Genomic DNA, 26126 nt, shown 5'->3' on the forward strand with positions numbered 1-26126 from the left:
GGTGGCTCTGTGTGGTGTGCGCTGCCTGCATACCCACAGGCGCTGCCCTATGCCAGCTCCCATTGGTTGCAGTTCCCTGTCAATAGGAGCTGCAGAGCTGGCACTGGGGTGGGGGCAGAGCGTGGAGCTTCACAGTGCGTGGCTGCCCCAGCACCTAGGGGCCACAGGGACCTGGCGGCCACTTCTGGGAGCAGCACAGAGCTAGGGAAGGTAGGGAGCTTGTCTTAGCCCCGGGCCCCTGCTGCACTGCCGACTGGACTTTTGGCAGCCTGGTCAGCGGTCCCCACTGGACCCACCAGGGTCCCTTTTCTACCGGGCATTCCTGTTGAAAACTGGACACCTGGCAACCCTATTCAGGGCCATGGAACAGCACACAGCATGGTGAATATATGAGGGCACTTTTCAATCCCTTTGGCTGTTAGGAGCTGGTGGCCTGGGTAACTTTTGGGATAGTGTAGTAAACACTGCTAAACTTATTACAGGAAGTAGGGATCCTGGAAAATATATCGCTCCTAAAGGTTCCAAAGGCCCAGAAAAGGCATCCACTTGAGATGGACCCAGGCACCCATGAGCCATATACGACCAGCCCCATGTCCTCCTAGAGCTCATTGTGGTGTGTCCGGCCATGGCAGGAGCAAAAAGGCTGCTCTGGCTAGAAATGTGTGAGCAAAGCTCAAACACTACATGCTTGAAAAGTTCAGTGAAATTGTGCCAGAGAACAGGAAAGATGTCTGGGTCAAGACAAACTTGCATCACTGCAAGTGGAGGAGGACCAGTGGATTGCTGGCTAGCTTTGTGAAAAGACAAGCCCCCTAAACCAGCCACAAATTGTTCTATCTCTTTCCTGAATCTGACCATAGCAAGTAATTTGTTTTGGACTCAAATATTGTTAGTGGGTGGGTGTTGTGTTTGTGGTGTGTTTTTTTTTTTTTTTTGTTCTCCTGCCAAATCATGTAGTTTGAATGCCACTTACTGGCTTGCTTGCAAGCACTCTTTTGAATTCTCAGTGTGTTTAATTTGAGTTCTTAGGTGTTGGTTCATGTAGCATTCAATCACTGGAAATAGTTCTTTTTTTTTTTTTTTGTTCTGAATGCATTGAATGTTAGTTGCATTTTGTAATTTTATTTGAATTATTTGCCTGCAGAGGTATGTGCTTTGAATGCATCTAAGGTATTTGCAAAAGTATATATCCTGTTTTCTTTCTATTGATTTTCTTTTTATTTTTTTTCCGTTGTACTGACAGTGCATGCACTTAAAATAAACAGGCTACTTTAAAACAGAATTCCTTTGCTTCTTCACTATGTGCAGTCAGCTGCCATTTTTTGGAAAGAGGAGGGCAGGGAAGGAAACGGGGACAACGTTTCTCAAGCTATGGAGGAAAAAAGTGCATTAATGGGGCAGTAAATCACACCAATTAGAGCCCCTGTCCCTTTCCTCAGTGGGTTTTCTCTGGGTTCAGCTTGATCTTGAAGGGGTCTTGGTTGTCTTTGGGTTCTGAATCCTCCATGTCCCCATCCTCAACAAGCTCTTCCTCACCGTACAATTCTAGGGTGCCTTATTCTGGGTGTCACATGGTGTCTGCTGTCACTCACAGGTGTGATCCCCGCTCAGAATGGCATCTAGCTCTGCATAGTAGAGACAGGTGTGGCGGGACAAACATTTTTTAATTTTTTAATTTTTTTGCTGCTTAGGCAGCGGAGTTCAAAATGTAGGAAATGCCAAGTTGAGATCTCTACATGCACCGGGTGGCTTAATTATTTGTGCTGTGATAGCACCTAATCACAGCAGCAGGGAGTTGACTGACAGGAGTGTGTCTTCCCTTTCCTCTCCCCCCCCCCCTCCCTTTTATGCCTCTTGTTTAAGGAGCATGTGACAGTGTTAAGGGCAGGATAGAAGCAGTAGTGAGAATAGAACATATTGTGAACTGCAGTGTGTGTGTGTGAACGCACATGTGTATATGCACATTGGGCTGGTGCAGCTCCTTTCTATTGCACCTCTGATGTAGTGTAAAGCCAGTTTAATCAGCCTTTATGTCGGTGTGATCCTGTGGTTGTGCAGAGCTGACATGGCCTCTTACTCACTGGAGCTGATGTTACAGGGGAAAAGAGGGCATGGCAAGAGAAGTGTCTAGCTAGGTTGCCTATGTGCTACTCCTATCTTTGGTTACATTTTTGGACCCTGGTAGCTGTTGTAGCCTGGTATAAATTTAGAGAAGCCTGAGGACCGCTTTACCTTGCGACAAGAGGATCTGCCTGAAGGATTGGGAGTGCAAAGATGAACTTCAAGTCCCCTTTACAGCACCCCCCAGTGTGTGCTTTCTGCAGCTGGCTGTAGCCGAGGTTCTAATCTAATAGACATGTGGTTTTCCTATAGCATATAGTGGATGGCTTCCTTCCTTCAGTAAGTAAAGTCCATTCTTGGTCTAATCATGATGGGTGCATATCTTTGTCATCTATGCTGTTTTCTTTCACCCTCCGTGCTCTCTACAAACTTTATTTAATGAATGGTAGAGGCTTCCCCCAGCTCAGAAATAGGATTGCCATGATTTCATTAGGATGATGTCCTAAAAATATTAAGACTCTATTGAAAAGTAATTCAGTTACAGTCCTGTATCCCATTATATATGTAATGTAAACATTACTCTGCTTGAACGGCTACAAAAAAGTATTAATACGTTTTCTTTGTTCATGGGCACATGGATAGGAGGGGGTTTTTCAGCTCATGCTGGTGCTCTCTATGAGAGATACTCATAGCTGTCAGATTCCTCCTCTTTTACGTTACCTGATTTATTCCATACCATACCCTTGCAGTGAAATTCTGTATTTTGCTGTATAGAACATCTTAATTTTAAAATACTGTGTTCTTAAATCTTGCCTCAGTTGGAGAAATGCAGTAATAGTTTTTTCCCAGTAGAGGCTGGAGTTTCACTTAGAGAAAGGTCTGGTGAGACTTTTCTGAGGCCTGAAGAAGTGGGTTTTAAGTGCTGAATGCCTTATCCTTCAGAGGTCAGATTAGATGATCACAATGGTCCCTTCTTTGTAATCTATGGATCTGTCCTCACTGTCTGGGACATTTAGCATGTACTTAAACATGAACCTTACAGACATCATAACTTTTAGCATTTTTAGTCTTAATAAAGATTAAATAGTCCTTTCCTGCTGTAGGTACAATTTGAGAACCTCTGTCTTTCATTTCGCAGTTAGAGCTGGTTAGATACCCAGAGTAAAAATCATTTGATCAATCAATCAAGTTCTATTCAAAAGTGCATATATTCTACACCTCTTGGGTAACATCATGACGTACTAGTGCAACTTTCAAAGATTTCCCCATCTTTGCTCAGCGCTATAAAACCCTATTATTAATGCAAACATTGACAGCTATGAAGTGACAGTGGAGCATTATGTGGCTTTTGTTGGCTGTAGTGAACCAGACCAATCCTCTAATGTAGCATTCACCATATTTAACTGAAAATATGTGTCCCCTCCATATGAGCGTGCTAGGGTTCTGGTGGTTTGTTTCTGACCCTTGGCGTTATTTCATGAGAGGGGGTTTGTGATCAGGAAAATCCTACTAATGAAGTTCTGCAATGCAAGATAAATGGGAGTAATCTTCAGTGAGCTGTAGTTCAAACACTGGAGAAACGCCTTCAACAAGGACAACTGAAGGTAGAAAGCTTTCGTTTCAGTGTTGCCTCTCCCCTTGTAAGACACTAAAGACTAAAAATCTAATTGGTGATTTGAAGTAAGGAAGTTAGAATCCTGTTTTGTAAATCTCTGCTGTCCTAAAATGGTCTTATTCAGGATGGCTCAATGGAGGGTGCAGCACAATGCAAAAGCTTGCTGAACTCCCTCGACGTAGGCTGGACATATTTCTTTCATGGAGAAAGTACCTCTCAGGTACTCTGAGGCATCTTAGAAAGTATTAAAAAATTAAACACACACCTCCATTCTCTTGCTAACAATTATTAAATCATCTTTTAAAGGCTTCCACCTCCCTCCCCAACTTTCCCACTCCTCATCTTTTTCTTGTGGTGTGACTTCCTTAGGTCTGATCTATGCTAGCGATTTTAAAGACTTCCCACCATTGTTATTATGAGTGAAGCTTCACCAGTGGTAGATGGGGATCTTAACTATCATGCCATCTAAATCTGTTCAGAGCAATAGCAACAATGAAAAACTTTCTGGAAAAAGGCCAAAATAGACACAGGCCTGTAGGAGTGGGATCATTGATCTATAGCTTTAATAATGTCTTCTGTAAAAGAACTACTCCCTCTTGTGCACACATAATGGATGAGGGAGGTTGTTTAGCAAAACGTAATCCAACAAATATTTGAATGGTAGTCACAAGTTTCTTGTCTAACTAGAAGGTAGTTGAGAAATGAATGGTCAATATTTGATTTGTTGTGCAATCTCTAAAAGGTAGTAATGAACACTTTAGTGCGTAGCTTTTTCTCTAGTTTATCTGCTTCATAAACTTGTAATTTAATTTTCCATTCCCAAACTTGGGAAAACTCCTTTGATTTTAGTGGAGATGAAATGATCACAGCTCATGATTTACTTGTTCACAAACCAGCATATTCTGCCAGCACAGTCTGTCTATAGTACTTATATGGCCCCCACCACTGTAGTATTGGAGCATCTCACAACACCCCTGTGAGGTAAGGAAATGCCATTATCCCCATTTTTACAGATGGGGAACTGAGCCACAGAGAGTAAGTGGCTTGGCCAGGGTCACACAGGTTGTTTGTGTTGGAGCAGGAATGGAAAAGCCCTAGTATAGTTTCTTGTCTAACAGCTGCTCTATTGATGAGTCTGCAGAGATTTTCCTCTTTAAAAAATGCAATACTTTCTGCAGGATCTTTAAATTTTCATTTTAAAGAATTGTTTAGAATTCTGTTTTGTGCTGGTCTCCTGAAAAATGGGAAAGGGTCCTGAGAGGAGCTACGAGGATGTGTGGTCTGGAAAAACACTCTTTACAATGAGACTAAAAGAGTTCAGTCTCTTTAGTATATTGAAGAGAAGGCTGAGGAATGACTTAAGGTCTTAAACTACCTACACAGGGAGAAGATCACTGACACCAGAGGATTTGTTATTCTAGCAGGCACAAATGTTACAATATCCAGTGGCTGGAGGTTGAAGCTGGCAAAGTACAAATTGAAAATGAGACAAATTTTTAACGGTGAGGGCAGTTAACTACTGGAACAGCTTACAGATGTGGTAGATGCTCCATCACTTGGAGTCTTAATGTCAAGATTGGATGTCTGTCTTAATGAGATGTTCCGGCCCAGCCACAAGTTATTGGGCTATTGGAACTGCTGGGTGAAATTCTATGGGCTGTTATGTAGACGGTTGGACTAGATAATTGTGTTGGTTCTGGCCTTAAAATCTATGGTCTACACTTGCAGTTAAACAGTGTTCATTGCTGGTTTTGCAGCTGATCTTATTGTCAGAAATGGATAAGTTTTCTAGTATAGACTAGGGTTCAGGTCAGAGGGGACTAGATAGCTAGGACAGAAGTGCACCTGGAGGTCAACCTTTCAAACACAAAATTCAGTGGTGCGGGGAGGAAGCACATGTCTGAGTTGTCAGACAAGCCTAGATCCTAGAGAGGGGGTAAACTTGAACAGTAACTTGGAATTTGTGCACTGTTGTTATTTTCAGTAGCAGCTGAAGGTTCTGCTAATTCTTTAGACACATGTTTCAGAGGAACAGCCGTGTTAGTCTGTATTCGCAAAAAGAAAAGGAGTACTTGTGGCACCATAGAGACTAACCAATTTATTTGAGCATGAGCTTTCGTGAGCTACAGCTAACTTCATCGGATGCAAGTGAGCTGTAGCTCACGAAAGCTCATGCTCAAATAAATTGGTTAGTCTCTAAGGTGCCACAAGTCCTCCTTTTCTTTAGACACATGGTACGAGTAGCAGAGTAGCTGAAAACAGTATCCATTTGCTATCTCTTGAAAGTGGAATTATGTGAGAGAGAGAGAGAGAGAGGCAGCAAAGATTTGAGTAGAAAACACTTCCTGAATAAACCACTTCTCTGTCTGTCTTTGCAGAAAGAGGTTCAGAAGATATTGACATCCTTCCTGATGGTCTGGCTTTCATTAGCTCTGTAAGTACCTGGGCTCCTACCTCCCCACCCTATGCAGGTGCTTGAGTACTAATTTTTTCTGCACCGGAGTAACACCTGCAAATTGCAGGCTGAACATTTTTCTGTGCGCACTGCTTCCTGGGAGTAATGCAGACTTCAGTTAGCTCAAACTATATTTCTTCCTACTTGGGGAAGTTCATTTCTTAACCTTGCAGAGTTGTTGTGGCGATTGTTATACAACCTTTATCATTGGCACATGTGATTTTACATTCTCCTGGTGCATTGCCAACCCAGAGTATTCAGCATTTGAGTCAGCCTCCCCAAATCAGGAGATAGACTTAAAAATCATGATTTCCCCCCCTTAAATTAACTTTTGGATTCTTTTTGCTTATTTCCTGGTTATTGAGCCCTTAGGGTTCACATATTCAAGCTTTTCTCCACAGCCATAAACGCTAGGAACTGTGTTTTGCTACGTGAATGCCGAGAGTTTCATTCATGTGATTCCAGCAGCTGTCACTATTGGAAAAACAACCAATATTGCAATACGTGTGATAGCATCCGTGTCGCCAACTCTCGCGATTTTGCCTAGAGGAACTGTACTAGGTATTAGGTAGTCTCCTTACCCATTCAGGTGCACTTAACTGTGGCCATATTTTGTTTACCCATATTTTGAAAACTTTTTGAACAGATAGCCTGGATCAGTTCAGAGATTCCCTGTATTACCTTGCATGGTAGTGATGTTCCAAAGCTGCAGTCATCTGAGCTGTCTGAAAGCAATGACGCTGTGTCCTGAAGAAATGTTAAAGTGGGGGAACATGGAACTGAGAGACAGGAGCCAAAAGGGGTAGAGACAGGATGGATACAGGCCCTTAGAAGTCACTTGAGGTGGGGGGAGAAGAATGGGGGGAGGGAGGCAGGAAAGCTGGGGGGAGAGGTGCTTGTTTTGAAAGGGACCAGCACAGAGTGGCTGGGTACATATTGCAAGTGGGGATCTGCAATGTTGGGGTCAGAAGCCCTGTGTGGGTATGCAGCATTGTCTTGGGATAACCAGCACAGGGAAGGTAGATGCCTGGCGGGGGGGCAAGAAACAGGAGTGCTCAGACAGGGTCTGGGCAGAGCAGTAGTGGCTGGTGGCTATTGAGGAGAATTACCAGCACTGAATGAGGGTGCTGGAGCAGCACTGTGGATGCGGTGGCAGTTTGTGGGGCGGAGTATTCAGAAAAACAGTGGGGAAGGGATGTCTCTGGGATACAGCAAAATGAGGGAGCTTCTTTGTGGAAGGGTGTCGTAGCAGCAGGTGGATGTGGAGAGGCAGTAGCACTGTGAGAATATTTGGTGGTGGTGGGGGCATCAGCAGTATATGGTGCAGAGCATGCACAAATGTGGCTGGGTTGCAACATGAGGAGGATGCAGGCAGCATAGTGAGAGAGTTAAGGAGGGATCAGTTGATTAGGGAGAGCATGAAACAAAAAACAACAGGAAAGAGACGGGATTAGTACAGTTGTTGCTGTATCATGAGATGTATCCACAAACCAAAACAAAGAGTTAGTCTTGGCAGCTTTGTCAGGATCCTCTTAACTTTCTTGTTGTGTTTACTTAATCTTAAAGGGTTTAAAATATCCAGGGTTAAATAGCTTTGCTCCAGACAAGCCAGGTGAAATATTTCTGATGGATTTGAATGATGAAAAACCAAGAGCAATAGAACTGAGAATCAGCCGCGGGTTTGATCTGGCATCATTTAACCCTCATGGGATCAGCACGTACATAGACAAAGGTAAGAAGACTGTTAAATGGAGACAAGAAATCTCAACCTAGAGATTTATTATAATTATTTATTATAGGTAAAACCCTTTGCTATCCCTGTCACCCTCCATGTTTCACTATCAGTAACCTGATACATGGGTGGGAGAGAAAAGTCTGATCCAGCAGGTCTTCGTATATTAAATCAAAAGAGCTGGCTGTTTGAGATTGTACATGTGTTTATATAAACTGACACACTCTGTCGTCTTCAAGATATTCAATATACGGGGCATATTTCTATAACTATGGAGAATGTGGGAAATGTCTGTATTTTTATGCATATTATGTGTGACTCAGTTTGTCCACTCACTTTTGTATTTTGGCCTAGTCCTACTTGGTCTCAAGGGGTTAACTTTTTTCCAGACAGATACATCAGGAGTGAAGGAATAAGCGTTGAATGGAGTGGGCGTGGGTCACGTATTTATGTCTGGGCTGGCATGAATGAACTATAAACACATGGATAGAGCTACCTTGGAACTCCAGTGGGGAACAGCACCAGACCATTAATTTTTTTAATGACACCTGGTGTCTTGGAATATGGGTGGGTGATTACATATGTGACCACAAACTGAACACTGGGAAGGGCAGCACTCATGAAAACACCATCACTGGAACCTGAAACAAAGGACATAAGTGTTAAGGGGCTGGGAGAAGGAACTTGTTCTGCCTGTGGGAGAAGAGTATTCCAGTCTGGGACTGTTGCACAGCTGCAGGCATGCTGTCTGTCTTCCAGGCCAGGGCAAAGAGGGACCCTCCTAACCAAGAAAGGAAGAGCTGCCAGGTTAGGGGGGAGTTGTGTGTTTTAGCCTTTTCTTTACTATTTTAACAGGATGTCCCTGCACACTGGGTTCCTGAGGACTAATAAATGATGTCTTGTTTTAGAAAGGTTGTCTTGTGTCACTGCAAACACATTGGTTGTATAGCTCCCCAGAGGGGAAGCCTCCAAGAAGGGTTCAAGATCATTTGGACCTGCTGGAGGAGCTCCGGTGGGAAACGGGTGCTGAAGGCAGGGACCCAGTCTTTGAGCTGTGGGGCTCCCCCTTGATTAGAGGGGAGACCCATAAGATATCACTAAGGTCGCACTCCCAGAAAAACAGCAAAAGAGTTGGAGGCACAGCATGCCCTGTAATATCACCGCAGCAACCAGTTGCAGGTTTTGAATGCATGGGTGTTTAGTAAGGGGAGTAGGAGAAGACAACTCAGTGTATGGAAATATAATGCCTCCATCACTGTTCAGATTCTGCAGTTCTGGTGCTATGAGCCTTAACTGAAACTCTGTTGCCCGGCTATAGAGCCTGTGCACAATGAGCATTTCTCTTCTAGCTCACTGCACAGTAGTGACCACAAAGGGAGACTGGCTTGTGGCTGAAATGAAGCGCTGGTTCTGCAGCTTTTTGGTACTGAATGACTGATAGAGACGTGGCATCCTCTAAAGGCTCTTTCTGTCCGTAGAAGACCCTTCAGTCTATCAGCATCCCCCCCACCACCTCACAGGGGTGTTGAGTGTAAATACATCAAAAGGCACTTATATACTACAGCGGTAGAGGTAGATAACCTACCAGACACAGACATTTAAGCTGCCGTGTCCTTTTTGTGAAACTCAACAATTTTTCCACATTCTTTCTTTAGATGACTCCGTGTACCTCTTCGTTGTGAATCATCCGGAATTCAAGAGCACAGTTGAGGTGTTTAAATTTGTAGAAGATGAAAACGCTCTTGTACACCTAAAAACTATCCGCCACGAACTTCTGTCGAGGTACTGCATCCAAATCACAGCACCTGTCTCCATTTGGCTAAAGGCTGTTTTTGTTAAAGCTCAATTTATATTCAAGGAAATGTAAACCCTAGAGGACCTTTCCATTTTATGTTTTCCTGCTGCTTTCATCAGTACTTCACATCTGGATACTGCCAAGCTACTACGCTTCTCTCCCGTCTCCTTTGTAAGTTAAGGCGTGGATCCACAAAGGGATGTGGGTGCTTAAAAGTCCAGGTTTAGGTGTCTGTCAGCTTTAGGCACCACGGCAACCCACAAACCCCTGCCTAACAGCACAGGCACTTACATTCACTTCACCCTACATTTTTGCTGTAAAAGTCCCTTAGTTTCTGCACCTGGGCATTTGGATGCCTAAGCCACTCTGATCGGGGGAAGATAGGTGGGGGGAACGCCTATCGTGCCTGCAAGACCCATTCCAGTAGGTGTGCTCAAAACACCCTTAACTCTATGCAAAACAAATGGGGGGTGGAAGAGACGGCAAACATCCCTTATAGCCTATTAGCCCAGTGGTTAGGGTTCCTACCTGAGATGTAGGAGACCCTAGTTCAAGAGGAGAAGGGATTTGAACAGGGTCTCCCACCTCTCAAGTGAGTGCACTGGGCAGCGTGATTTTTTACAGTGCCTTGGCCCTATCCGTATTTAATTAAAGTGGAACTGCTTCAACAGGAGAGATTGAGAGAGACCCACATTGGAAAGGTTTCAGAGTAACAGCCGTGTTAGTCTGTATTCGCAAAAAGAAAAGGAGTGCTTGTGGCACCTTAGAGACTAACCAATTTATTTGAGCATAAGCTTTCCTGAGCTACAGCTCACTTCGTCAGACATTGCATCCGATGAAGTGAGCTGTAGCTCATGAAAGCTTATGCTCCGAGAAATTGGTTAGTCTCTAAGGTGCCTCAAGTACTCCTTTTTCTTTTTTCCACATTGGAAAGTCTCATAGTTCAGCAGCTATGGCCCTCACCTCAGAGGTGAGGCTGCGCTTTAACGTTGGTAGTGCAGACATACCCTAACTCAAGTTTTGTGTATTCCAGTGATTTTTTTCAAGGCTCCTATAAGCTAGGTGTTGCAATGCTAAGTCCCTTTGTGGATCTGGTCCTAAATGACTTCATTCCATATTTGGGAGTAAAATGTCACGAACCCTACCAAACACTGAACCAACCCTGACCAGTGTGCTCAGGATGATTATGTCCTGCTGTCTGGACTGGATCATGAATGTGGGGTCCGGCCACAGGGCAGACAGGAAATAGGGCACAAACACCACATTGGTTGTATGCTCTGTAATTAGATTTCACCAACCAAGTAACAAGTGTGAACTCCCCAGCCTTACCATGGAGTGACATACAGTCCCCTTGGGCTATCTTGTTGATCGGGCAAGCCTGCTTCAGTGATGGATGGTTCCTTCTACCAAAAATCACAACAATATTCAGATTGCTCCCATTCCGAGAGGACCAGTCATTTACCCTAAGTCAGTTGTACCCCACATCTCTCACCAAAGGCAACTCTTGTAGCGAGTCCTGTAATAAACTAACGAAAGATTTATTAACTAGGAAAAGGAAATAAGAGTTAAATACAAGGTTAAAGCAGGTAACTTACACGCACAAATGAGTTAGTCTTAGATGACAAAAGGTAATAGAAATTTCTATAATAAGCAAACTCCATATTTCCTTTAGGGCTAACTCAGGCAAAACAGCTGGGGGGGTCTTCTGTTTGTGCTTAGTGATTCTTGCCCCTTTAGAGTCCAAAGCAAAAAGAACCCTGTTTCTCCGTGGGGGAGAAGAGGGTGATGGGGAGAGAGAGGGTGAGGAGTGCAATTAACAAAGTCTTTGTTCTTTGTCTCACAATGGCTCATTTGGTTTAAAAGGCAGCCTGTAGGAAGCCAGTTTTTGCATTAGAGAAAGATTCTCTCCTGTTTGAGTTACAGAGGTTTACAATGCAAATGCTCAATATAACTTTATACCCTGGGTTACAGATGTTATAAGTGAGATCAGTAGATGCACATCTGACAAGCATTTCATCAGGTCTAAACACATTCTTAACAACTTAAGATCTAGGTCAGGGATTCTCAAACTGTGGTCGAGACCCCAAAGTGTGTTGTGACCCCATTTTAATGGAGCCACCAGGGCTGGCATTAGACTTGCTGGGGCCTAGGACTGAAGGTAGAAGCCCAAGCACCATCACCTGGGGGCAAAGCCCGAGCCCAACCACCTGGGGCCAAGCCAAAGGGCTTCAGCCCTGGGTGGCAGGACTCAGGTTACAGGCCCCCCACCTGGGGCTGAAGCCCTTGGACTTTGGCTTCCCCGCCCTAGGTAGTGGGGCTTGAGCTTTGGCTTTGCCCTTCCCCTCTGAGCTGGTGGGGCTCGGGTAGGCTCAAACTTTAATTTTTTTTCCCCCCTCCTGGGTTCATAAAGTAATTTTTGTTGTCAGAAGGGGGTTGCGGTGCAATGAAGTTTGAGAGTCCCTGATATAGGTTAAAATGCTAACACGCAGGTGAGCCAGACTGGTTTCTACCTATGCATTTGTCAGTGTTCAGTGAGGCCCAGGAGCCTTGGCATGAGCTAGCATCTGGTTTACGAGTGCCTCAGATACCAATTTAAGTTTGTTCAAAGCTGTATATGCACCTCTCTCTGTTCTCTATTGTAATCCAGTTTCATACATAATTATAATTTTCACTACATGAACACTAATTCTCAAACCTCTGTAAAATTTGTTCACTCCATTTTTCTTATTTCAGCTTGAATGATGTTGTGGCTCTGGGACCTGATCACTTCTACGCTACTAATGACCACTATTTCTCTGACTCCATCTTGATGTACCTGGAGATGTTCTTGGGCTTGACCTGGTCAAATGTTGTCTACTACAGTCCAACAGAAGTTAAAGAGGTAGCCTCTGGGTTTTACTCAGCCAATGGAATTAACATTTCACCAGACAAAAAGTAAGTCTCTTTTGGTCTCCTTATACATTTAATGGACCAAATGATGAAAAGAAACTCAGACAATATTCCTGAATTTTACATGCAAATATTTGCATGTGCAGATTGTGTGGTTAGTCTTCTAAATTGACTTGTGGGTGTACATTTGGTTAGTTGACTGGGTGCTCTTTGTAAAATATGGTTGTAATAAGTAATCTGAAGTGATTATATAACTTTTATATAATTTTATTCAACTATTGGTGGTATTTTATCCAATAATATCAAAGAAATTACATTTTAACCAACCTGATACTTGCATTTTTTTAAATGCTTGCAAGAATTAATGGATAATACTCCTCCTAAAATTGTAATAAGGGCAACTGTTCGTTTAACTTGTACAGACTACCACAGCCTGGGAGCCTGTTTCAGAGTGTAAACCATTTGTACAATTTGTGACTGGTATTTTTACAAAATATGTATTTGTGACACTATTGATCGGAGTCCTGGTTGTTACATTAAAAACACCTTGGAACACCAAGTACTTTAGCCATCTGTCTTGAGTTCAGTGTGTGGACAGCTTGGGATTCTTATAAGCATTTCAGAATATCAGTTTAAAGCTTCTAAAAATCAATGCTTACAAATAAAGAATCAATTTACTTTTACTTTTATCTCTGTGTAGACACCTTGTTAATAGACTCTTTCGTTTTGAAGGTATGTTTATGTTGCTGACCTGCTGGCTCATAGTATCCATGTTATGGAAAAACATGCTAACTGGAGTCTAACTCAATTGAAGGTAAGCGGTTTGCCACTTAGAACAAGAGCCTAATCCATGTTTGAAATGTAGTGTATACCCTTTAGGGAACCTAGATCTCTCAATCATAGCCTGATTATGGGTAGAGAATGTGTTAATATACATGCAAACAAAACTGCTGGGGGGCTGTGGTTGGCTCTTGTGGTACTGAGGGGAGAGGTATTCCTGTGGAATTTCATGTGAGCCATTATTATTGTTCACTGCAGCCTAATACCAGCAACCCTAAAATGAACCTTGAGTTTGGCCCTGATCACGTTCTCCTTCGAGGCGTTATCGACCTGTTGATGCAGTTAGTGCTCATTCATTAATGCAGCCTGCAAACAGAAAGCAGCTTTCAGAGCAGCAAGTAGTATCTGACTGGGAAACAGAGGGCAATTTACAGAACATAAATATTCCAATTTTCCTGCCTGGGGATTTGGACATCTCCCTTTTTATGTCAATGGGAGTTACTTCCCTCCTGCCTAGAGATAATTGGTCCCCATAGCATATAAGGCAGGTGTTATGAGATGGTGGTAACACACCTGATATGCTAGGGTAATTATGGCTTGTGGTTGCTGTGGGCCTGTGGAACAGGCTGTAACATGTTTCACACATCTGTATTAGCTGAGGGGCTCCTGTTGTTGGTATTTCTGTAAATTGCCCCAAATGGTTTGGTTACTGTTCCCTGTATAATAATGGGATCTGGGGGTTAACACACAAACTGGGTAAAATTTCAGATCATGAAATAAATGCCTGTAGAGTGAATTAACAGGCGACTGTTCCAGCTAGGAACTCGGATGTTCTGATTTGGGAACCAATTCACCTAGCTATTTCTAATGCCAGCTTTTTAATGTCTCTTCAGCCACTCATGTCTCTTTCCCTCCCCCACACCTTCACAAAGGATCATAGAACCATAGAAACATAAGGCTGGAAGGGACCTCAAGAGATCATATAGTCTACCCTGCTCAGGCAGGATTAACTCTAACTCTTCCATATTTTCAATTTACTTTCCTTTCCATGGATTTCTTACTCAGACCTCAGATTCTGGAATTGGTTCTGCTGCGTCCTGGTCCCCAGCATAAACCAGAGCAACCTCAGGGCTGCTCTGAAATACCAAGACTGTCAACACTCTTCCAAGGCCATTCCAGCAGCTGGGCATCAGCAGATGTAGAGATGTTCCATTCGCATTCCCTATACCAGGCGCTGAGTTGATGGTTTAGTAGCTGCTGCTATAGGATTTTCCCCAATGGTGGGGAAATTCTCAAGGGGCTGATTACACCAGCTTTAAGGCTGCTTTAAGCCACTGGAGCAGCACAACCCAGCCAAAGAGGAGAAAGGATCTGGCCCACTATGCAGATGATCTATTTTTAATATTAAATATTTGTACATGATGCCACTGGCATGCATGTCATTGTACGTAGATATTCAAAGACATTGCCCTGCCCTGAGGAATTTATAAGGAAGAGGCCTTTGTTTGGGTAGTTACCTGGAAATGGGAACATCTGCAGTTACATTGGATAAGATTATTTATGAATAAAAGTTTTGGAAAGGATAGAAACCCCTCTGGACAAGTTTTTTCCATAATTGCCCAATTTCGACTTCTTACACTGGGGTTTCGCACTGAAGCATCAGGTGCCTGGCCACTGTTGGTGACAGGATATTGAACAAGAAGAACCATGGGTATGACCCAGTGTGGTAGCTGATAGCATCCCAGCAGATAACTTTCCCAAGGACAGCTTTCCTTTCCACCTGATCTGTGTCTTCTCCTTGCTGGCCCCAAGAGTCAGTCTCCTCTTTTCTTTTTGTTCCATTTTAATTCAGGTTGTCAGTCCTAGCTGGGAGGGACACTGCCAACTTTCATGCCTGTAACTTCCATGCCTATAATTCACCATGCACACCTATATAAAAACATAAGGCTTGAAGGTGACTAGGGCTAATAATATGCCCCTTCCTTCAGCTCTAGAAGCTGGGAATGAGTTGCTGAAGCAAATATGTAAGTATTTATAATGTCCTCATCACCGTCGTATCTGGGCAGTACAGCAGATGGTGCATGTTGACAAAAGGTGTAGGGAGGGGAAAATCTTATGGTGGTTTCAGTCCAAATTTTTAAGTGTTACTGAAAGGCATAAATACCTTTGAGAAATATGCTGATTATGAATGAATAAAGAGAGGCTATAAATGAAGTTTGTGACTTCGACGTGTGTGTCACTGTGTTGGGTTCTCCCGTGTTTGATAGGTGCTGGAATTGGACACACTAGTCGATAACTTATCTGTTGATCCTTACACTGGGGATATTTGGGGAGGATGTCATCCCAATGGCATGAAGCTGCTCTTCTATGATCCTGAGAATCTTCCTGGTTCTGAGGTTAGTTTGACAGATTCTTTTGGTAAATTAGACCGTGTCTATACTGTAAAACTATATTGTTTTAACTAGAACAATATAACTAAAGTGGTACAACTGCGCCCTCTTCCCTCGCGTGCCCCCCCCCCCCCCCGTGTGGAAGTGTGGATGCAGTTATACAAGTATGAAAGTGTTTATACTGGTACAGATTATTCCGTTACGGGAAGGAGAATAAAATATTCTGGTGTAAGGTACCTTTATACTGGTATGACTGTGTCCACACTTGGGGTTGTACCAGAATAATTTCCATTAAAACAAACACATTTACCCCCCCCCCCGACTCCATATTCCTAACCAAAATAGCTATACTAATACAAAATCTGTGTGTAGACAAGACATTGGAGTGTCTCTTCTAAAACAAAACAGAAGAACAATGCAGAGCTTTAAAGCAATACTTCAGTCTGGTTTTTATGGAATAGTGCTATCAGGCAGAAAAATCTGCCATTGACGCTAATCTCTGTAGCATTTAATGGCGCTGAAGGAGAGAAACATTTCAGTTCTATCATATGGTATCTTTAGCCATAACCTCAAGGCACTGGTTATTGTGGATTATGTGAATCCAAGTTTTTTTTGTTAACATTCCTGAATAAAACTAAATGCATCGGAATCAGGAAATAAGTTAAGCAGAAAGGCCCCTTTGGAAATCTCAGCTGGAGTTAAGCAACTGGCTTCCACTGACTTTCAATGGGAGTCATGGGTGTAACTCATTTAGGTCCCTTAGAAAATCCTAGCTGATATCCCTGATTCACCATTGCGTTACTCTGGACCGAGGCTCGAGTAACTGCACTGATATCTGAGGAGCTATGGTGACATTAACTGGAGTAGCGGTTAATCAGGCTCTGATAGTTCTTGAGAATGGGCACTACTCCAGTAGGTCACCTGAGAGAGCATGCTCCCTCTGGAGTGTAGACTTGCCAAAGCTGTGGTCCTTCTCGCTGCCTTCCCAGCAACATACAAGCAACAAGCCATGCCTTGACTTGCTAAAACACTTAGATACCAAGATGACAGAGATTTAAAGAGCTATCAATATGGAGTTCATCAGATAGTGATAAAACTTACCCAGTGGATGGCAGCTTACAGGACAGAGCAGTGTGTCTGATCTGCCCAGTGCCCCTGCCTTATTGTGGCTACACTCCCACTTTCCCAACAAGTTATGTTCGACGTGCTGCACAGCTGTGACCTCTCAGCCTCCCTCACTAAAACAATCCCTCCAGCTGCTTGGACCTTGATCCTAAATCCGAGCTGACTTCACCCTGGATTCTGTGAACCACGAAGCAGAAAGTGCTTCTTCAGGTAGGGTGGTGGAAGGGCAGGACATATGTACAGTGAAGAAGATTGGGAAGGTGTGGGCTGCGGTCAGAAATAACTTAAAGTAGATGGGTCTGGAAAAAGTCACAGCCCGCTTTGCTTTTTTGACCTGCAAGATGGCAACTACCAAGAGAGCACAGCTTACAGCCATGGAAAAGGTGATACATGGATGGGTAGGGTGGGATTTCCAAAAGCACTAAATTGAGGTAGGGAGCTCAAGTCCCATGGACTGACTTGTGCTTCTGTGTCATTTCAGTACTTTTGGAAAATTCCACCCCTTAGCTAACATTTCATATTAAAAGGAATTACCCATGCATAACCTTTCAGACTCCATTTCCCTCCTAACTAGTGGCTAGACTCCAAATGTACTTTAAGAGCTTGAACTCAGACCATTGTGAGCCTTGCCAGATAACATCTCTTAAAATGTCTCCGTAACCACCAGAAAAAATCTCCATCTGATCGTTCAATCAATTCCAGGCTGCTTTCTCTGCAGCTGCAGTCTAATTAAATGTTGATGGACTACATGTTTGGTGCTAGCTCAGTTTAATTGTATTCGTAAAAGAAATATTGCCGGACAATAGAGCAAGGCTAAATTTGTCCTTGTTCTTTCTCATTTACCCTTTAGATTTTATAATGGCTACTAGTGAGCTGCTTTCTGCAATCCTTGCTCTTGTGTGATTTCAGTGAGAATATACAGTTAAAATACCAACGGGAATACTTGAACAGTATGATGCTACTCAGTGTGAATAAGAGTGGCTGAATCTGGTCCTGTGGGTTTAAACCTTTTTAAAATTTGACAGATTGGAAAGGTTCAGAAAAGCACACCAAAAAGTCCTATCTATTTAGTTTAACAAAGAGATGGTTAAGACGTGACTTGATCATGGTCTAAAAGTACCTAAAAAAGGACGAGTATTTCTGAATTAGGGTTTTTTTTAATCTAGCAGACGAAGGTATTGAGCTGAAGCTAGACAAATACAGACTAAAAATGATGTGCACATTTTTAATAGTAAGTTTAAGTAGCTGTAGGAACAACTCACCTTGGGATGTGGTGGATTCTCCGTCACTTGAAGTCTTTTTTTTAAATCAAGACTGGAGAGCTTTCTGAACAGTCTGCTCTAGTTGTGAGCTTAATGCAGCAATCATTTGGTGAAATTCTATGACCTGTGTTATGCGGGAGCACAGATCTTAAGGTCAGAAGGGACCATTACGATGATCTAGCGTAAATTAATATGTCCTGTCTGTGCTGAACTCTGAACATCAGCGACTATAAAAGTAGGACACCTTCTGTATTGACTGCCTGTAACTCTTCCCTCTTCAGGTAATCCGGATCCAGAACATTGTTTCTGCAAAACCTACCGTGACCCAGGTGTATGCTGAGAATGGCTCAGTGCTTGAGGGAAGTTCAGTTGCTGCAGTGCATTCTGGGAAACTGCTCATAGGCACGGTGTTCCACAGAGCTCTTTACTGCGAACTATAGTTCACTCTGGATAGACTTTGTTAGGGGGGAGGGTTCAGTTTCTTTTAAATTGCTAATTCCAAGCTACATTGCCATAAGTCATGAAAATGTATTCCTCGCCTCAAGGAAATAACATAAGTTCTGTTCAGTAGTGAATGGAAATGGATTTAAAGATAAAAGAATGTGTGTAGGATTAATGTGGAAGATCCCAGGCCAATAACAAAGTGTGGACGTAAATTTACAAATTCAACATTAAAAGAAAATAGCTGAAAATGAGTTGGTTCTTGGGTTACCAAGTGGGATCAGACTTCAGGGTTCTGTTTCTCTGGGAGAGTTGATGATCTGCCGAGTGTGTAAAAGAGTGGAGGCAGTGTTGAATAAACATGTCATTTCGTGGTTTAGGTCACTAACCCAAGTACTTTGGGGGGGGGCTCCTTTTCACCCCTCTGCCAATTTTCCCTATGCTGTCAGAAATCATTTGAAACCCATGTGTTGCCTTATCATGAACCTGTTCTCAGACATACTCTTGCCTGCATTGAGAGTATTAGGTGTATGATTTAAATAACCCTTCAAGGAATGAGTTCAAAAATCTCTACTTTCTGAAGAGATCTGAAATGCCTTAACCAAACAGTGCCTTGGAGCCTGCGGTCTCCGCATACAGCCGGGGGAGCAGTGGTGAAAACTGCACCTCAGGGAAGGCCTTTAGCACAGAGAATGCAGTTTGTGCAGTATATGTTTAATTACCATGCTGTGTGAAACTGCCACTCACGCCAAAGGATTCTACCAAACAAACTATTATAATGCTGTTTGCTTAGAATGACATAGTCCACTCTGTGTAATCATTGTATTTGTGAGGCTCGTATGACCTTTGTCTGCTAGCCAATATGCTACTCCACCTCCTCTAGGCTAAAGCATTCTGCTAATGTTTCTCTGGCAAGAAGAGAGGCAGTATGGTTTTGGAGAGTGAACTCTGGGACAGCTGTGTTGCTAGGGACAGGTTACTTAACCACTGTCTTGCCCTTTCTTCAGCTGTAGAGTGGGGGAGAGAGATGTCAAGGGCACAGAACAGTTATGAGGAATGACTGAAAATGTGAAAGCAGCATCACCTCAGTGCTAGCTGCCTGATCTGCAGTGGGGGAACGCTGTACTGTATCAGGAGCAAGTATCTAGGCAACCTGTCCTGAAGCTCTCTACCCATGGCTGGATGAGGATGGGTGGAGGGACTAGTAATATTCTAAACCAGGGGTAGGCAACCTATGGCACACAAGCTGATGTTCAGTGGCACTCTCACTGCCCGGGTCCTGGCCCCCGGTCCAGGGGGGAGGGGGCTCTGCATTTTAATTTAATTTTAAATGAGGTTCTTAAACATTTTAAAACCCTTATTTACTTTACATACAACAATAGTTTAGTTATCTATTATAGACTTAGAGAGACCTTCCAAAAACGTTAACATGGATTACTGGCACGTGAAACCTTAAATCAGTGAATAAATGAAGACTTGGCCCACCACTTCTGAAAGGTGGCCGACCCCTGTTCTAAACCATGAGAGCAAAATGTCAGCCTCCGAGGTAGAATTCTAGCCTAGGGTTAAAAAGGCCTGATGTATTATCAGCCAGAGAATAGAGAGAGCTGCTCTTGGTTCCCTTCCCTATTGCTACCCCTGCCTCCATGTTCAGGTTAGACTCTGCTCGCTCCAGATCCTCTCTGTGATGTCTGAGCCACTTTTCCAGACACGTCTAGCGTCAGTGCTGCTAATGGGGAGAGAGCATTGGGCAAAGTGAGCAACTCGGGTGTGGATGCTACCAGTGAGTTAGAATCATAGAATCATAGAATATAAGGGTTGGAAGGGACCCCAGAAGGTCATCTAGTCCAACCCCCTGCTCAAAGCAGGACCAATTCCCAGTTAAATCATCCCAGCCAGGGCTTTGTCAAGCCTGACCTTAAAAACCTCTAAGGAAGGAGATTCTACCACCTCCCTAGGTAACGCATTCCAGTGTTTCACCACCCTCATAGTGAAAAAGTTTTTCCTAATATCCAATCTAAACCTCCCCCACTGTAACTTGAGACCATTACTCCTCGTTCTGTCATCTGATACCATTGAGAACTGTCTAGAGCCATCCTCTTTGGAACCCCCTTTCAGGTAGTTGAAAACAGCTATCAAATCCCCCCTCATTCGTCTCTTCTGCAGGCTAAACAATCCCAGCTCCCTCAGCCTCTCCTCATAACTCATATGTTCCAGACCCCTAATCATTTTTGTTGCCCTTCGCTGGACTCTCTCCAATTTATCCACATCCTTCTTGAAGTGTGGGGCCCAAAACTGGACACAGTACTCCAGATGAGGCCTCACCAATGTCGAATAGAGGGGAACGATCACGTCCCTCGATCTGCTCGCTATGCCCCTACTTATACATCCCAAAATGCCATTGGCCTTCTTGGCAACAAGGGCACACTGCTGACTCATATCCAGCTTCTCGTCCACTGTCACCCCTAGGTCCTTTTCCGCAGAACTGCTGCCTAGCCATTCGGTCCCTAGTCTGTAGCTGTGCATTGGGTTCTTCCGTCCTAAGTGCAGGACCCTGCACTTATCCTTATTGAACCTCATCAGATTTCTTTTGGCCCAATCCTCCAATTTGTCTAGGTCCTTCTGTATCCTATCCCTCCCCTCCAGTGTATCTACCACTCCTCCCAGTTTAGTATCATCCGCAAATTTGCTGAGAGTGCAATCCACACCATCCTCCAGATCATTTATGAAGATATTGAACAAAACCGGCCCCAGGACCGACCCTTGGGGCACTCCACTTGATACCGGCTGCCAACTAGACATGGAGCCATTGATCACTACCCGTTGAGCCCGACAATCTAGCCAGCTTTCTACCCACCTTGTAGTGCATTCATCCAGCCCATACTTCCTTAACTTGCTGACAAGAATACTGTGGGAGACCGTGTCAAAAGCTTTGCTAAAGTCAAGAAACAATACATCCATTGCTTTCCCTTCATCCACAGAACCAGTAATCTCATCATAGAAGGCGATTAGATTAGTCAGGCATGACCTTCCCTTGGTGAATCCATGCTGGCTGTTCCTGATCACTTTCCTCTCATGCAAGTGCTTCAGGATTGATTCTTTGAGGACCTGCTCCATGATTTTTCCAGGGACTGAAGTGAGGCTGACTGGCCTGTAGTTCCCAGGATCCTCCTTCTTCCCTTTTTTAAAGATTGGCACTACATTAGCCTTTTTCCAGTCATCCGGGACTTCCCCGGTTCGCCACGAGTTTTCAAAGATAATGGCCAATGGCTCTGCAATCACAGCCGCCAGTTCCTTCAGCACTCTCGGATGCAACTCGTCCGGCCCCATGGACTTGTGCACGTCCAGCTTTTCTAAATAGTCCCTAACCACCTCTATCTCCACAGAGGGCTGGCCATCTCTTCCCCATTTTGTGATGCCCAGCGTAGCAGTCTGGGAGCTGACCTTGTTAGTGAAAACAGAGGCAAAAAAAGCATTGAGTACATTAGCTTTTTCCACATCCTCTGTCACTAGTTTGCCTCCCTCATTCAGTAAGGGGCCCACACATTCCTTGGCTTTCTTCTTGTTGCCAACATACCTGAAGTTACAAGGGGATAAAACAATTTTTTTTAAAATTTCCTGTACCATTACTAGGCTAGGTTGTTGTGACTTGCCGATCTAAGGAAGCTTTTAATTTCTGCACTACTAGATTACTTTCTAATCACAGCACAGTTTTTGGCAGCAGCAACTCCAGTCAGATGGAGAATGCATTGTTTTTACAGAAACACCTTAGGGCCTGCTGGGGTCTGGCTCAAGGGGAATACAAAGCAACTGTATGGCCCCTCACTGGCTACTCTAGGGGTCATGCGAGCATGTGCAGAATCAGTTCTGCACCCTTTCTCCACCGGTGGGCCCAAGCTCTAGTGGGGGTGGGGAGAGGCATGGCCAAGGCATTCCTGTGACCTGGCTATTTGCTCACTGCTGTAACAGCCCAATGGCTCATGGGAACCAGAGCACAGGTTAGGGCTGCCCCACCTCAACCACCCATGGAAGCTAACTAGAAGCCACATGTGCTTTCCTCAGAGCAGTGAAGAGCCTGGGTCTGGAACAGAGTGGAGGTGCCTTACATCTGGTGCAAACTGCATGTGCTCTGAGGAACTCTGCATCAGTACCAGCATGAACCTAACCCCCAAATCCCAGAGAATGCACTGTGTGCTCCTTTGCCTTTATTTTAGGGGGAACAAACTGGCTCCCCCAGAAGCTTCTCTCCCTGCAGCATTTGTTTAATATGAACAGCAGGGAAAGCACAGCTTCCTCCTCCCCAACTTTTTCCAAACAACAAACTGGGCCCTTTTGGGGGAAGTACTAATAGAAAGTCATGTCTTCAAATATACTTCGTTCTGGAATATGCTCTAGTCTTGTGGTTAATTACTGTGTAAACAAAATTCTTATAAGGAAAAACATCACCTGAAATAAATAAAATGTTGATCTTTACAGTATTATGTTTCTGATGAGCAATTTATTGATTTTTTTAATTTGAAATTGTGGCATCATAATACTCAGTGGCTCATTATCAACAACATTTAGCTTTACTACTCCCTGTGCTTTTCCTAATTCATTAATTGATGTACAGTGTCTAAAATGTAGTTGATTGTAAACCTGGTAACCATGAATGTTCTCATCTTTATTAAAAGAAATTACACCACAGAGTTCTTATACAAAATCTGATCCATCTTTAGATTTTACCTTCTTCAAATGAATGTAAAATGATTTGGAATCGTCGTTTTGTCCATTATCCTAATTTTTGGTCCTGGGTAAAATAAAGCCTGTATTGATCCTGGTTTTTATTTTAATTGTAGCTGTGTCTCTTCCTCACGGCTGTGGTATGTATGTTCTGCTGTCAGTCATGAATTCTAAGACGTAACAATGGAATGGGGAAAAATTAAATGAATAGCTACAGGCATTTATTTATATATATATATATAGTAGTATCTCACAGTACATTAAAAATCATGCAAACACATTATCTTATGCTTACAAAACTCTTTAGCCTCTGAGGAGCCATGTGTTGTCAGTACCGGGGCCTTATGCTGCTCTGGCCATCTCATCTGGTCTGTCTTTTGTATAGGCACAAGATACGTGTCTGTCTGAACCCTGTAGGGTCCCAGTCACTAACTGTTTGCCCTGCTGTGAGGGGCACAGGGTTCCCTGTAGCTCCTGAGTTTTCTAGGTTAATCACTGGCAGTTGTACACAGCACTACCTTCAATATAGGCCCTGGTAGTGCCGTCTCAAAAAACTTAGTATAGAGTGACCTTTAAACACAGCTTAATTATACAACAGAAACACAGACATTAAACACAACTCTACATGTAAAGTGATTTCTAGCAGAAATCTCTAGCAACAGGACCAAATGACTCAGCCACATTTCAAGCCCGACCTACCGACGGTTCAAGTCTGTTTTTTCTGCATGCCATTTTTCCAGTTTCACTACTTGGCTGTGGCCTGGGCACACAGTCCTCTTACTTGCCTTCTACCCACATGCATTTTCTGCAAAGAACTACAGCACATGAAACTACTTATGTAAAGCTATGGCTGCAATTTGACATACAGCTGCTAAAATACATGGAAGAGGAGGAAGACCAGCCTATGCTTGTAGACAGTAAAACACTTCTACACGCCACCTCCTCCCTTGGGAGACTGAGGTCAGAAATGCCAAGTGATATCTGTCTTTGATCCCCTTTTAAAGCCCCCCTACAGTCCAAGTGGTAGATTTGTGGAACATACAATTTTCAACATAGCATAAGGTACCACTCACCAAACAGGACCAGCAGGAAATACTGATGAAAACTACACAGCAGATAGGAGGCGAGCCATTGCAGGACTATGGAGTAAATTGTATAGAACCCATTTGTGGTGGGGAGTGGCAGGAAGGATGGAGAGAAGCAACTGTGTTGAGGGGAGGTGGGCAGGATTGGAAGAGTGAGTTATACAATGTACCAATAAACAAGAACAGCATTAGTACCTTAGTTAAAATGACCCTTTCACCCTCTTGAGGTGGGGTGACCATGTTGCTGAAACATGACACTTGGTGACACCAGCTATTGGGAACCTTAGAGCCTGAACTCAGAACCTTTTCCATCCAGATTCAATGGTGACTATTTTGGTCCAGATACTGCCAGGAGTAACTCCATTGCAGTGATGGCTGTTACTTCTGCTATATACAGTTATTAAATTTGTGCTGAGCAGGAGAACAGCGCCATAAGGTGGTATGAGAAATGCCCATTACAATTTTCAGTTTGGTCACGAGTGAATTGACACGATACTGTACTTGCCTTACCAAAAGTGATACAGCTCTCTTTAAAAAGTTTTGCCATGGCCCCAACGATTTACGTTGCACTGAACTGCTAGTGGCCTATTTTCTAGGTCCACTTAGGAAGATCATATATGAGCAGATGTGTTACATTTCAAGACTGCATTAAGAAAAATCAGCCATATAATGCCACGGTGGTATGGTTTTTAACGAAATTGTGATGCACTGGGAATATGTCTCTACAATTTATGGTTGATATTGTGAAGTTGTATTATGAAAAACAACGGTCATGAATAACTATGTGTATGTTGTTCCACCTCTGCTGACAGTTCTGTAGCTGGTACACACCCGACAGGGACAATGGAAAATACTTAAGGTTACTACTAACAGTACTTAGACCTCGGTATACGAAAAAACAGCTGCATCCTTACAAAGCCATTGTTAGCTTGAAGTGGAGACTCATCAGGAGCAGAACAAAGGCAGGGAGGTGACCAAGAGTTGTTTAAATAAGGGAACCCACTGGAACAGGGGTGTCAGTCAGGAAGCGTCAGGCAGGGTAAGGTCACACAAGCTGGGTAAGGGGCTTTGCAGGAGGGGAGAGCTCACCCATCATGTAACACCCTGCCTGCCTTCGTGGACACCAATGATCCCTAAGTACTCCCAACAGAAGACTGAGCCAGGTGGGCTTAGGAGCTCCATTTCCAAGGGGTAACAGACAGCCTCAGGGTCCAGGAAATGTTGCAGAGAGGCCAAGGGAGGAACCACTGTTGCAGCCTGCCAAGGTTCCAAAGGTTTAAACCACCCATGGGGGATCCAGAGCTCAGAGGCTTGGATTCCCTTCCCAGACATCCTAGTGGGTGGCCCGCAAGAGGCACTCACTAGGACCTGTGATAAGAATCATGGAGTGTAATAAGATCAAACCTGAATGCTGCACCATTTGTCCTGATCTTCCAGATAACAGATGAGTTTAAAATCAACTTTAGACTTGCTGGGAAAGGAAGAACGAACAATTATGTGAAAGCCACCACAAGCACAACTAAAGGCTTGCTTACAAGGAGAAATAGCCCAGAATAGCTAGCTTGCCATGTGGACACTTATTCTGCACTAAGAGTGCCTTTCTGTGGCTTAATCTTTTTTGGAATAGCTGTTGTGTTTTAAAGTCACATCCTATCTTATTCTGCAATAGACAGATCCTAACACATGGCAGTAGTTGTCCAAACTGGGTAACATCTTATTAATTCTGGAATGAATAACAGAGGCGTGAAGACTAAATAAAAATTCTTATAACAAG

The 26126-nt window shown here is 43.6% G+C and overlaps 1 protein-coding gene across 1 annotated transcript in view; it reads left to right on the top strand.

Annotated features, from left to right (window-relative positions):
- LOC125631452 (serum paraoxonase/arylesterase 2) overlaps positions 1 to 18796 on the top strand; it is a 46433-nt gene extending 27637 nt beyond the window's left edge. Inside the window, exons 3-9 of the mRNA XM_048838204.2 lie at positions 6055 to 6110; positions 7698 to 7863; positions 9519 to 9645; positions 12392 to 12592; positions 13280 to 13361; positions 15595 to 15723; positions 18386 to 18796. Coding sequence (XP_048694161.1) covers positions 6055 to 6110; positions 7698 to 7863; positions 9519 to 9645; positions 12392 to 12592; positions 13280 to 13361; positions 15595 to 15723; positions 18386 to 18544 — 920 coding nt within the window. The 3' untranslated portion in view covers positions 18545 to 18796. The remainder of the gene's footprint in view (positions 1 to 6054; positions 6111 to 7697; positions 7864 to 9518; positions 9646 to 12391; positions 12593 to 13279; positions 13362 to 15594; positions 15724 to 18385) is intronic.
- Positions 18797 to 26126: the final 7330 nt, after the last annotated feature.

Source organism: Caretta caretta, chromosome 2 (assembly GCF_965140235.1).
Source record: "Caretta caretta isolate rCarCar2 chromosome 2, rCarCar1.hap1, whole genome shotgun sequence".
Lineage (NCBI taxonomy): Eukaryota > Metazoa > Chordata > Testudines > Cheloniidae > Caretta > Caretta caretta.